We start from the raw sequence: 12,541 nt of genomic DNA on the forward strand, positions 1-12,541 counted from the left end.
AAGTGACAGCCCTTGCGACTTCATCCTCGTTAAGATGTCTTACGGGATGTGCTGGTTGACGTACAACGTGCCCAAATGACCACAGTAGTCTGTGTATCTCACGACACACAGACGCGCCGCTATTCACTTTGTTTTGAGGGGTCACCTGATAGTTTAATGTATGGCTATGCCTACAGAAGGAGTATGACTTCGATTTAACATACCCTGAGTAGGTAAGGTCTCAAGGTATGCTGTACGACCATTGGAACCCCATCTACCAAATTAACGTTCACATACCAGGCTTACAAAACATGTTCCCCTAATTTCTTTTAACTGTGTATTTCCAATAAAGGACATGTTCAATAGTGTACTCTGAACCAATCCTTAAAAAAAAAAAAAAAAAAAAAAAATTAATACCTGAATGCTGTCCTTTTATAATAACAAATGGACTTCCTTTCTTACAATAGGCCTACCTTCTGTAAAGCAGAAGCTGTTGCAATGCAGATATGAACACAATATGTTTTGCTACAAATCAAATATTAGGCCTATAGGCCCAATTATAAATATAGAGAATAACACATCAAAAATAACTGACAGAGTAACAAAATCAGCCAAACAAGTAAAATTCATATCTTTAAGTTAATAACACACTACGTCCCTTTCCCCAAGAGTAGTGAATGATGCAACTTCATCTAAACATTACTTCAGTGTTTGAGTAACCATAGCAAGCAAAATTTGTCCAAGCACCCCTACAGTACATGAAATTTTTGGTACACACATACAAAGCAGTACACTAATTAATATATGTATAAAACTGAATAATCATTAGGCTGAATAATGTAACTGGTTATGTACTCGCTTCCTATGAATAAGGTTCCAAGATCACATCCCTGTGCAGTTGGTTCATAGGAAGTGTTTAAAACCAAACGCAAATTTATTGGATGTTTTAAAGAAAGCCCTTTCTGTGCAAAAATTCCAGCACACCAGTATATCCTACCAAATAACAGCAGTTGAAAGGATATCAGAACACGTATCATTTCTTTGTTTTTATGATATCTTTATCAAAACTATGGTGTCTGTTCATGCTTTTACATAAGTAGTTCACCAATTTGTAACCTTCAGTTTTTGCAGACTTTTGTGATGTGGCTCAGCCGTCTAGTTAACCCTACAAAAACTAGTCGGTATCTCACATAACCAAGAATCTAAATATTCTGCACACGAAACGATCAAATAGACATGCATTATGATTTTGCAACATTAAATAGGCCTATGTAGCCTAATCAGTAACATCACACACTAAAACTACCCAATGCAAATACATTGTAACAAAACAGTTTTATCATCCAGCACCCTACCATATAAGATGACATTATTTAGCGTAAAATATGAGAGAGCATCAATTTATGATGGCTATTTTTATAGAATGTTGTATTAATTTTTAGCACCGTTCACTGACAAAACATATAGATCGTTCCCAGACACTATATTTCATAATCCATATATAAAAGGAATGATCCAAGGATGGCAAGCATCCCAGTACACACAATGCACCACCAGTGCCAAAACAGAAGGAAAGAAAAAATTTGCAGGCTTATAATCCAACTCACAGAGTGTAAATACGCACGACTACATTACACATCCGTCACAAAAATAATTACTAGCTCCCATCAAAAATTTGACAAATTATGGAAGATATTAACGACTTACCCAAAGCTCCACAGTCGGCACAAACTTCAGTGACACTCCTTAATTTTCCCCTGGACATCTGAAGTGACATTATACAATTCCATTAATGTAGGTTAGGATTAACCCACGTTCAATTTAAGGATCCCATGATTTTCAGTACTAGCAGAAAATAGCACTATACACTCCAGAATGTCAGTTTCGAGCTCTATCACGGAGTAACATTTAATAACATCTCCGTACAAACGCTTTAGGGGCAATTAACGCGAATACCATACACCAACGAAAGATTTCTACAATCCACTCTTTGTCATTAATCACAATGTTAAATGAAATTTAAACATCCCAGAATATACTTATGATCCTTATCGAGACCTGAGAGTTGGGCCACCTATCTACAGTCATTGGACATTCTAAACTCCAAGACTTCTATCCTCCTATGTTCTACGATCCAAAGAAATTCGAACGCAGGTAAAATATATATATATATATATATATATATATATATGGAAACGTCGCGCTAATCCGGTTGGTCTTAGAATATCGAAGGGGTCCGTAATCCGAGAGATTACTTAAGCCTGATAGGTTTTCACAGGGAAGTTCTTAACTCATGAGTCAAACGTTACCCAATTGCAACAGTCAAGTTTTAGGGAGGAAGGGGGTCTGAGATTGCTCTTGCTAAACTGTCAGAGTATAGTAAATAAACAATTAAAATTCGGTACATTGATGGAATCTTATGAGACTAATGTGGTGATAGGAGTGGAATCGTGGTTGAGAGTAGGGGTGGGCAATAGAGAAGTATTTCCAGAAGGATAACCAGCCTATCGTAGAGACCGAGGAAATAAAAAGGGGGGGGGGGGGGCGAGTTTATACTGGTGAAGGAAACTTATTGTTCACATGAATGGTTTACTGATGAAAGGGATGAAATATCAGGGATAAAATTAGTTTGTGATAATATGAAGGAGGTGGGAGTTATAGGAACATATAGGCCTGAAAGAGAGGAAAGAGACATGGAAATATTTAAGAAAATAATAGATTACACTCAAAAAACAAAAATGACATGGTAATAATTGGGAGAGATCTAAACTTGCCTGAAGTTGAATGGAATGGAGCTGCAAGTGAAGCCCATGAACAGAAACTGGAAAAAAAATTTAATTTGGGAGCGAGGATTTACACAAGTAGTAGAAGAACCGACTCGTCTCAATAACTTGCTAGATGGATTCTTGGTTAAACCATGCGAAATTGTTGATAAAACTGAGGTAATTGAAGGAATAGGTGACCACAAGGCTGTAATTCAGTTGTTCGATAAGTGAAGGGAATAATGTGGATACACTTTGGGCTAAATTTAAAGGAATCATTTGGGAAGGAGAGAAGAGATTTGTACCTGTTAAGAAGGGTAAAATGACCTCAGACCCTGTTTATTACACAAGGGAAATAAGAAAATTAAAAAGAAAATGTAGAATAGTAAACAGAAAAATCAAAGAGGGTAGGGAGAATAGAGAAACTAGAAAACAGCAAATGAGGGAACTAAATAGAGTGAAAAAGGAAGCAAAAGAGAATTATATGAATGGCATACTTCAAGAGGGTAATGGCCACAAATGGAAATGGAAAAAGCTGTATTCATATATTAGGAATCAAAAAGGAAAAGGAATCCAAATTCCTACAATGGTGGGAGAAGGGGGTTAACACTATTTAACAGATACTGATAAAGCAAATCTATTTAGTAGGGAATTCAGAGATTCAGTAGAAGATTGTCAGGAGTTGGAAATCGTAACAGAAGGTAGAGAGGGAGAGACACATAGGGAAACAAGAAGCTTCTCATTCACAAATGAAGATATTTTCAGAGAAATCCAACTGCTTCAGTAAGGAAAAGCAGCAGGAAGTGATCAAATTACTTGGGAGGTATTAAAGACAATGGGGTGGTACATAGTGCCTTATTTAGAATTTCTCATTGACTATGTTATAAATAATAGTGTAACACCAAAGGAATGGAAGGAATCTATAATAATACCAATTTATAAAGGAAAGGGTGATAAAAGGAAACCAGAGAACTACAGACCAATCAGCCTGACCAGTATAGTTTGTAAAATACTGGAGAGTTTAATAGCAAAGTATATCAGAGGGATATGTGATGATAAAAATTGGTTCATGAGGAGCCAGTATGGATTTAGAAAGAAATTTTCTTGTGAAGCACAACAGGTAGGATTTCAGCAGGACATATCAGATCAATTGGATTCAGGAGGCCAGTTAGATTGCACAGCCATAGATCTTTCCAAAGCCTTTGATAGAGTGGAACATGGAATATTATTGAAGAAATTGGAGGGAATAGGATTAGACGAAAGACGAAGAACATTTCTAAATTCAAGGGTTCAGAAAGTCAAAGTAGGAAATAATATATCACAGGAAGAGAAAGTTTAAAAAGGGAATTGCACAGGGTAGTATAATCGGTCCGTTACTTTTCTTAATAACCGTAAATGATTTAGGGAACAATATAACATCGAAAATAAGATTGTATGCAGATGACATAATTGTTTATAGGAAAATAAATAACATTGAGGATTGTTCAGAATTACAAAGGGACCTTGAGAGTATCCAACAATGGGTTGAAGAAAATAATATGAAGGTTAATGGAGGCAAATCAACTGTTACAACATTTACAAACAGGAGTTTTAAAACTGAATTTGAATATAGTTTGGATGAGGTAGTTATCCCAAAAGATGGCAAATGCAAATGATTAGGTGTGAGATTTGAAAGTAATTTGCACTGGAAGGGTCATGTTGACGACATTGTTGGGAAAGCATACAGATCGTTACATGTCATAATGAGGCTACTTAAAGGATGCAACAAAGAATTAAAAGAAAAAGTTACTTAAGAATGGTTCGTCCATTATTGGAATATGCAAACTGTGTTTGGGATCCTCACCAAGAATGCCTAATAAAAGAACTACATGGTGTGCAGAGGGAAGCAGCAAGATTTGTAACAGGGGATTTCAAGAAAAATAGTAGTGTATCAGAAATATTAAAGGAACTTGGGTGGGAAACTTTAAGTAAGAGAAGGGAGAAAACTAGACTTATAGGATTATATAGAGCCTATACCGGAGAAGAAACATGGAGAGAAATCCGTGAGAGGCTTCGGTTGGAAAATAATTATATTGGCAGAACTGACCACAAGTACAAAATTAGAAGGAATTTTAGCTGAAGCGATTGGGGTAAATTTTCATTCATATGGAAGGGCGTGAAGGAGTGGAACAGTTTACCAGGGGTAGTGTTTGATCCTTTTCCAAAATCTGAACAGATATTCAAGAAGGGAATAAACAGCAACAGAGAAAATAAATGAAATGTTAGAGGGTATCGACCAGTGCAGGATATTGTAAATAAAAAATGTGTGTGATTAAATAAATTCCATCCCCTGGTCTATGGAGTTTTTACAGCTCAAGTAGGGGACTGCCTGTAGGGGTGAAGTACAGTGGAGACTTCGAGGGCCCTGGGACCGCTACGGTAGCTGTGAAGGCCCTTCAGGAACTCTGAAAAGTGGTGGCAAAAGGGGCTCTGGTTTAGACGCAGCAGGTCGTTATGCCACTTAGGTTCCAAAATGTGTAAAATCTAAATATGTAAATAAATACAATGTTCATTTTAATATTATACCAGTTGTATAGTATTATTAGAACTAATTTCACATACTGTATATGAGTTGATTATGTTTGTAACTACAGGAGATATTTTAAGTAGAAATTTTTAAACAATATAAATTTATTAATAGAAAAAAATATTAGCGTAAATGGCTGATAAAGCAGGCATGAGGCAGTTTCTAAAAAGTAATTATGATCGGTGGAAAACGGAAAATAAACATGTAAACAGACTCTGGGATGGGTTTAAAGAAATTGTTGGGGAATGCGAAAACAGGTTTGTACCATAAAGGCTGGTAAGGAATGGTAAAGACCCACCTTATTATAATAGAGAAATAAAGAGACTAAGAAGGAGGTGCAGACTGGAAAGAAATAGAGTTAGAAATGGCTGTGGAAGTAAGGAGAAATTGAAGGAACTTACTAGAAAATTGAATCTAGCAAAGAAGGCAGCTAAGGATAACATGATGGCAAGCATAATTGGCAGTCATACGAATTTTAGTGAAAAATGGAAGGGTATGTATAGGTATTTTAAGGCAGAAACAGGTTCCAAGAAGGACATTCCAGGTATAATTAATGAACAAGGGGAGTGTGTATGTGAGGATCTTCAAAAGGCAGAAGTATTCAGTCAGCAGTATGTAAAGATTGTTGGTTACAAGGAAAATGTCGAGATAGAGGAGGAGACTAAGGCCAAAGAAGTAATAACATTTACATATGATAACAATGACATTTACAATAAGATACAAAAGTTGAAAACTAGAAAAGCAGCTGGAATTGATCAGATTTCTGGGGATATACTAAAGACAATGGGTTGGGATATAGTACCATATCTGAAGTACTTATTTGATTATTGTTTCGTCGGAGGAGCTATACCAGATGAATGGAGAGTTGCTATAGTAGCCCCTGTGTATAAAGGAAAGGGTGATAGACATAAAGCTGCAAATTACAGGCCAGTAAGTTTGACATGCATTGTATGTAAGCTTTGGGAAGGCATTCTTTCTGATTATATTAGGCATGTCTGTGAAATTAATAACTGGTTCGATAGAAGGCAATTCGGTTTTAGGAAAGGTTATTCCACTGAAGCTCAACTTGTAGGATTCCAGCAAGATATAGCAGATATCTTGGATTCTGGAGGTCAAATGGACTGTATCGCGATTGACCTGTCTAAAGCATTTGATAGGGTGGATCATGGGAGACTACTGGCAGAAATGAGTGCAATTGGACTAGACAAAAGAGTGACTGAATGGGTTGCTATATTTCTAGAAAATAGATCTCAGAGAATTAGGGTAGGTGAAGCTTTATCTGACCCTGTAATAATTAAGAGGGGAATTCCTCAAGGCAGTATTATCAGACCTTTCTGTTTTCTTATATATATAAATGATATGAGTAAAGGAGTGGAATCGGAGGTAAGGCTTTTTGCGGATGATGTTATTCTCTATAGAGTGATAAATAAGTTACAAGATTGTGAGCAACTGCAGCGTGACCTCGAAAATGTTGTGACATAGACAGCAGGCAATGGTATGATGATAAACGGGGTTAAAAGTCAGGTTGTGAGTTTCACAAATAGGAAAAGTCCTCTCAGTTTTAATTACTGTGTTGATGGGGTGAAAGTTCCTTTTGGGGATCAATGTATCTACGTGTTAATATAAGGAAAGATCTTCATTGGGGTAATCACATAAATGGGATTGTAAATAAAGGGTACAGATCTCTGCACATGGTTAGGAGGGTGTTTAGGGGTTGTAGTAAGGATGTAAAGGAGAGGGCATATAAGTCTCTGGTAAGACCCCAACTACAGTATGGTTCCAGTGTATGGGACCCTCACCAGGATTACCTGATTCAAGAACTGGAAAAAATCCAAAGAAAAGCAGCTCGATTTGTTCTGGGTGATTTCCGACAAAAGAGTAGCGTTACAAAAATGTTGCAAAGTTTGGGTTGGGAAGAATTGAGAGAAAGAAGAAGAGCTGCTCGACTAAGTGGTATGTTCCGAGCTGTCAGCGGAGAGATGGCGTGGAATGACATTAGTAGACGAATAAGTTTGAATGGCGTTTGTAAAAGTAGGAAAGATCACAATATGAAGATAAAGTTGGAATTCAAGAGGACAAACTGGGGCAAATATTCATTTATAGGAAATGGAGTTAGGGATTGGAATAACTTACCAAGGGAGACGTTCAATAAATTTCCAATTTCTTTGAAATCATTTAGGAAAAGGCTAGGAAAGCAACAGATGGGGAATCTGCCACCTGGGCGACTGCCCTAAATGCAGATCAGTATTGATTGATTGATTGTATAATATTGTATTCTAGGAAAATTTCTTCACCTCTTGTTAATTTAAAATTTAGTGCTTGACAATAATGTATTTTAGTGTACCATTTGCCATCGAGGTAGACACCTCATTTGCAAATAAAGAGATTTTGATATTATTTGATTTGAAGATTAATTCAGATAGTTAACTGATGAATTAAAATTTCCTGAGCACATTGTATATTATATGCTTTTCACGTGCGTACAATTTAATTTTCATAATATCGGAGGGAGATTTATTACCCAGCAATGTTTTCAATACTGGATATTTGTATAGTCGTTATAACCGTTGCCGAGCAGTAACCAACCAGCGAAGTGAACGGACGCGGGTATGTTACAAGAGTGCATACGAACAAGAACGGGTGTGCCAACCGAGCAATACGGGTGCGCTAAAGGGAGGTGCAATTGTAGCATGAAAGTGATAATAATTCCAATAGTCCACAGTCCCTGTAACATTATTGTTATGACCATACACGAATTACATTTATAATTAAACACGAACACCTTGCTTACACAAATACTGTATTGAAAGTGTATCATGATACTCTGACAAAAAACAACCTCAACAAAGAATAACAAGGTATCTGTATAAATGCTGTGGTCAACATGCGCGCATTCTACTGGGATATAACAGTCTCCCACGATTATTTTGAAGAAGAGAATTTGGTGATCATTTAAGTAACATAGTCCTTAAGGTACTGCGGAGGACGGCGTGTCCTATCTGGTAGGCAGGTTAGGATTGGGGGTGGAGGTCCGTTTTCTTCTGCTTCAAGTCTTCGATTTTGCATGTCTTCTTCTGCCTCGAGTCCTTGATTACTCCCAGGGATTGCCTCATTCATCCGGTCAGTGAAGATGAAAGGTTGTTTATATTCAGGGTGTTCTTCTTGTTGACTTGGGCCTAATTTCTGATCAGTGATTGTTCCCGTCTTCTTCGGAACCTCCGTCCTAAGTATTTGGTCAATATGTCTTTTGAGGCTATAACCATCGTCTAGCTGAATCTGGTAATGCAAATTATCGAACTTTTCAATGACTACTCCATACTTCCATGTCATTTTATTCCATTCATAGAATTTCACTCAGACTCTGTCTCCCACGCTTAGATTGCGATGTCCATGAGTCTTCTCTTGATTTCCTTCCTGTTTGATTGGGCGCATAACGTCTAGTTTGATCCGTAATTGTCTGTTCAGGTACAATTCAGCTGGTGATTTTCCACAATCTAGAGGGGTGGCACGATATTTCAGAAGGATCTCTTGCACCTTTCTGGATATAGACAAGGGCTCATTCGACATAGCTTTTAGTCGACGGTTTAGCGTCTGGATGTTTCTTTCAGCCATTCCGTTAATTGCTGGATGTCAAGGAGCTGTGAATTTTTGGAATATATCGTGTTCCCTACAGAAGGATTTGAATAGGTCACTTGCAAATATTGTAGCGTTATCAGAGACTATCGCTATTGGGAATCCATGAAATGAAAATATTTCTGTTAATAGCTCAATTGTCTTCGCAGATGTCGAAGCTTCTCGAATTACTTTGATTTCTGCCCACCTGGATTTTGCGTCAACAATTAGAAGGAAGTAGAAACCTTGAAATGGACCTGCATAATCCATGTGGATTAGTTGTCTGTAGGGACGTGCCAGTTGTGAATCGGTGCTTTCGCTGGAGAGGATCGAATGTCAGCGCAGGCCTGACAAGATTTTACCATTTTCTCAATATCCTTATCGATATTCTTCTAGTAGGAATAACTCCTTGCTAATTGTTTCTGTTACGGAGTTTTGGTGGACCAGCAGAGGTGAAAGAAGGTGCTGGGTGGAATAGGTCTCAACTTACGAAATTAAAATTAATTTAAAACTTTAACAAATGTTATATTTTCTTTTCAAGATCAAGAAATAACAAGTACAACAGGCACCCAGTAGCATATCAACAAATTAAGAAAGTACAATTACAGTTTGTTACAGGATTTGGGCTTCGAGCCCCAGACTCACAATCCTTGAGCAAAGAGCCCAACTTTACCTATATACAAGGTTCAACAAAGGGGCAGAAAACCCCAATCATGCCAAGGAGCACTTGCTCCCAATTACCCAGTAAAGCCTCCTCGAGGCACACAGAAAATCCACTTTTAAGAAAGAGCAAACCCGCTCTCAAAGATCAAGCCTATTCAATCTGCCTTCCAGGCACACAAGAACAGGGGTAATAATACCCAACCTACTGAGGCCTATTCAGTAAAGAAACAGGTCAATTACATGGCCCAAAATTCTGAGTTGAATGGAGGCATAACTTGCACTCCTAATATATTTTTAAAACCTATTTGGCACTAGGCCGCTTATGCAAGGGCTAATCCCATACTACGGAGGTGACACGATAAGAAAACTTATTTACATTACGAAGGGAGGAAAAATGGAAATGAAAACGTAGTCACCTCAGAACAATATGAGTGGGAGCTCGAGAGGGTTAGGCACTCTCTATCCCAATTTATAGTTAAAAAGCCAAAATTTACCAAATGTCTATTACATATTAACGATAGGTTACATTAGGAAGGATTCGAACCTGCCCCGCGGGTTAAACTGCTGAGCTAGCAAGAAATGAAGTTATAAAATGGCCATTACCTTATAGATGAACTGCTGCTCGAAGAAAGAGGCGCTTCCCGCCCCCTGCTACATAATCACACAAGGAGAGATGTTACTGAAGTGGCCCCGAGACAAAAAAATCAGCAGTTTATATACCCTCGTGGAACATTCGAGACCTTTCATGAATGATAACAACCCGCCCAAAAATTTTTATTGGTCGGCTAAAGATTACAAGTCAAAACAGAAGAAGATATCTAGGATTGGTGGAAAATTACAGAAATTACTCATTGGTCAAATTCAAAACTGGCGGAAAGAGAAGGGTTATACTGCCAACCCAAACAATGACTGAAAGAAATTTAACAAAGAACAAACTTATGAGTACCAAATTTCTTCAAAAAAAGTTCCTTCACTTCGCACTAGGGTGCACAATTGTAGTTCTTAAGTAGTACCATATAGAAGAGAATGTTCACACTTCTTACTACAGAGCAAACAAATACAAATCGAAACCGACATAGTTCAGAACACTTCAAAATTTACAGTAGGGACATCTTCTGAGAAACCTTAGAATTAATGTGGTTGTTAAAGTTCAGTCTTTCTTCAGTAGAGGAGTTTCAACTGGCGCAATGTTTGAATTAGCGGCGTGGAGGTGTACCGCCCGGTACAGTTTCATTTTTGTAATCCCTGTGTGTGTGCTATGTAATTCCCTCAGGACTAATGGCTGGAGCTTTGACGGAATGACGACTCTTTGACCCTTGAATAAGATTCCATCATCTAGTGTGAATTCATTGTCTATGGATTCAGATGACATGAGCTCTGCTTTGATTTTTGATAACAATTCATCGTTTTCTGTTGAAATTCAAATACTGTCAGGATTTAATTCCGTGGTTGCTATTTCAGCGATAGTTAAATAACAGAGTTTATGAATTTCTTCATTGAACACTATATCTTTTGAAATGTGTGATTGAATATTCGCTGCTCTTGACAAGCAGTCAACTTTGGTATGTTCTGAACCTTTTTTAATACTCAACTTAATAGTCAAATCCCGAAAGAAATGATGCATATCCTAACAATCTAGCAGAAGTCATAGCTGGTAATCTTAAATTCTGATGGAAGATTCTTGTAAGTGGGCTATTGCCTGTTATCAACTTAAATTTGCATCCAAATAGATACATACAAAATAGTTGACAGCGAACATAATTGCTAGAGCCTCACGATCCAGATGGCTGTAGTTACGTTCAGCTGAAGACAAGAATCTTGAAGCAAATGCGATAGGCTTTTCAACATCATTAACAATGTGTGACAGGACTCCAGGAATACCTGTTGGATTGGCGTCACAAGCTAGAACCAGTGGTAGATCTGCATTATAAGGTGTCAGCACTCGATCAATTGCAATCCCAACTTTGTCGCCAATTGTTATGACCAAAGGACCACAGTCCCTGTAACATTATTGTTATGACCATACACGAATTACATATACACTGACTGACAGTGACAATGCAACACCAAGGAGGAGTGGTTCGAAAGGGATGAAAGTTGGGGAAAAAACAGAGACGGCACGGATGAATAATTGATGTTTATTTCAAACCGATATGCGGGTTCGATTCCCGGCCAGGTCAGGGATTTTTCTCTCGACCTGAGGGCTGGTTCTAGGTCCACTCAGCCTACGTGATTAGAATTGAGGGGCTATCTGACGGTGAGATGGCGGCCCCGGTCTCGAAAGCCCAGAATAACGACCGAGAGGATGCGTTGTGATGACCACACGACCCCTCGTAATCTGCAAGCCTTTGGGCTGAGCAGAGGTCTCTGGGCAGGCCAAGGCCCTTTCAAGGGCGTTTAAGTGCCGGGGGGTTCATATTTCCAAGAAACCCTTTTTGGACTATGAATATAAACATTCTGGTTTGACTACCGATCTGTACTATCTGAGTTTGGCCTGAGGAGAGAGTCCGGCACAGTCTGAATGTTTTTTTCCATCTTTCACGCCCTTTCTTCGATTACTCTTTTTAGCTGAAGCTCGGTGTCAGAATCTCACCGAGGTACTTGAACTTCTGGACGCTATTCATATTATTATTATTATTATTATTATTATTATTATTATTATTATTATTATTATTATTATTATTATTATTTAGAGAAGATTCTTCTGAACTATTCTATGTGATTCCACAGTTCAGTAAGATGAATAGAATATCCACAATTGTTAGAATAGCCCGCTTGTATATTCACCATGCATAGCACCCTCATCAGAAGTTAATGTCTAGGGAGTCCGTTCATTGAAAAATAAATACACTTTGCTTTACGTCGCACCGATAGAGATAGGTCTTATAGCGACGATGGGATAGAAGAAAGGTAGGAATGGGAAGGAAGTGACCGTAGCCTAAGGTACAGCCTTGTGTGA

At 38.0% G+C, this 12,541-nt stretch overlaps 1 protein-coding gene across 4 annotated transcripts in view; it reads right to left on the reverse strand.

Annotated features, from left to right (window-relative positions):
- Nucleotides 1–2,090, reverse strand: part of Git (ARF GTPase-activating protein GIT1) — a 510,246-nt gene extending 508,156 nt beyond the window's left edge. For all 4 annotated transcript variants that reach the window (XR_011017843.1, XM_067141653.2, XM_067141654.2 and 1 more), the window contains exon 1: nucleotides 1,687–2,090. Coding sequence is in view for 3 of the 4 variants with exons in the window: in XM_067141653.2 (XP_066997754.2) it covers nucleotides 1,687–1,756 (70 nt within the window). In the remaining variant the exon portion in view is untranslated. The remainder of the gene's footprint in view (nucleotides 1–1,686) is intronic.
- Nucleotides 2,091–12,541: the final 10,451 nt, after the last annotated feature.

The sequence above is a fragment of the Anabrus simplex genome, chromosome 2 (genome assembly GCF_040414725.1).
Source record: "Anabrus simplex isolate iqAnaSimp1 chromosome 2, ASM4041472v1, whole genome shotgun sequence".
Taxonomy (NCBI): domain Eukaryota; kingdom Metazoa; phylum Arthropoda; class Insecta; order Orthoptera; family Tettigoniidae; genus Anabrus; species Anabrus simplex.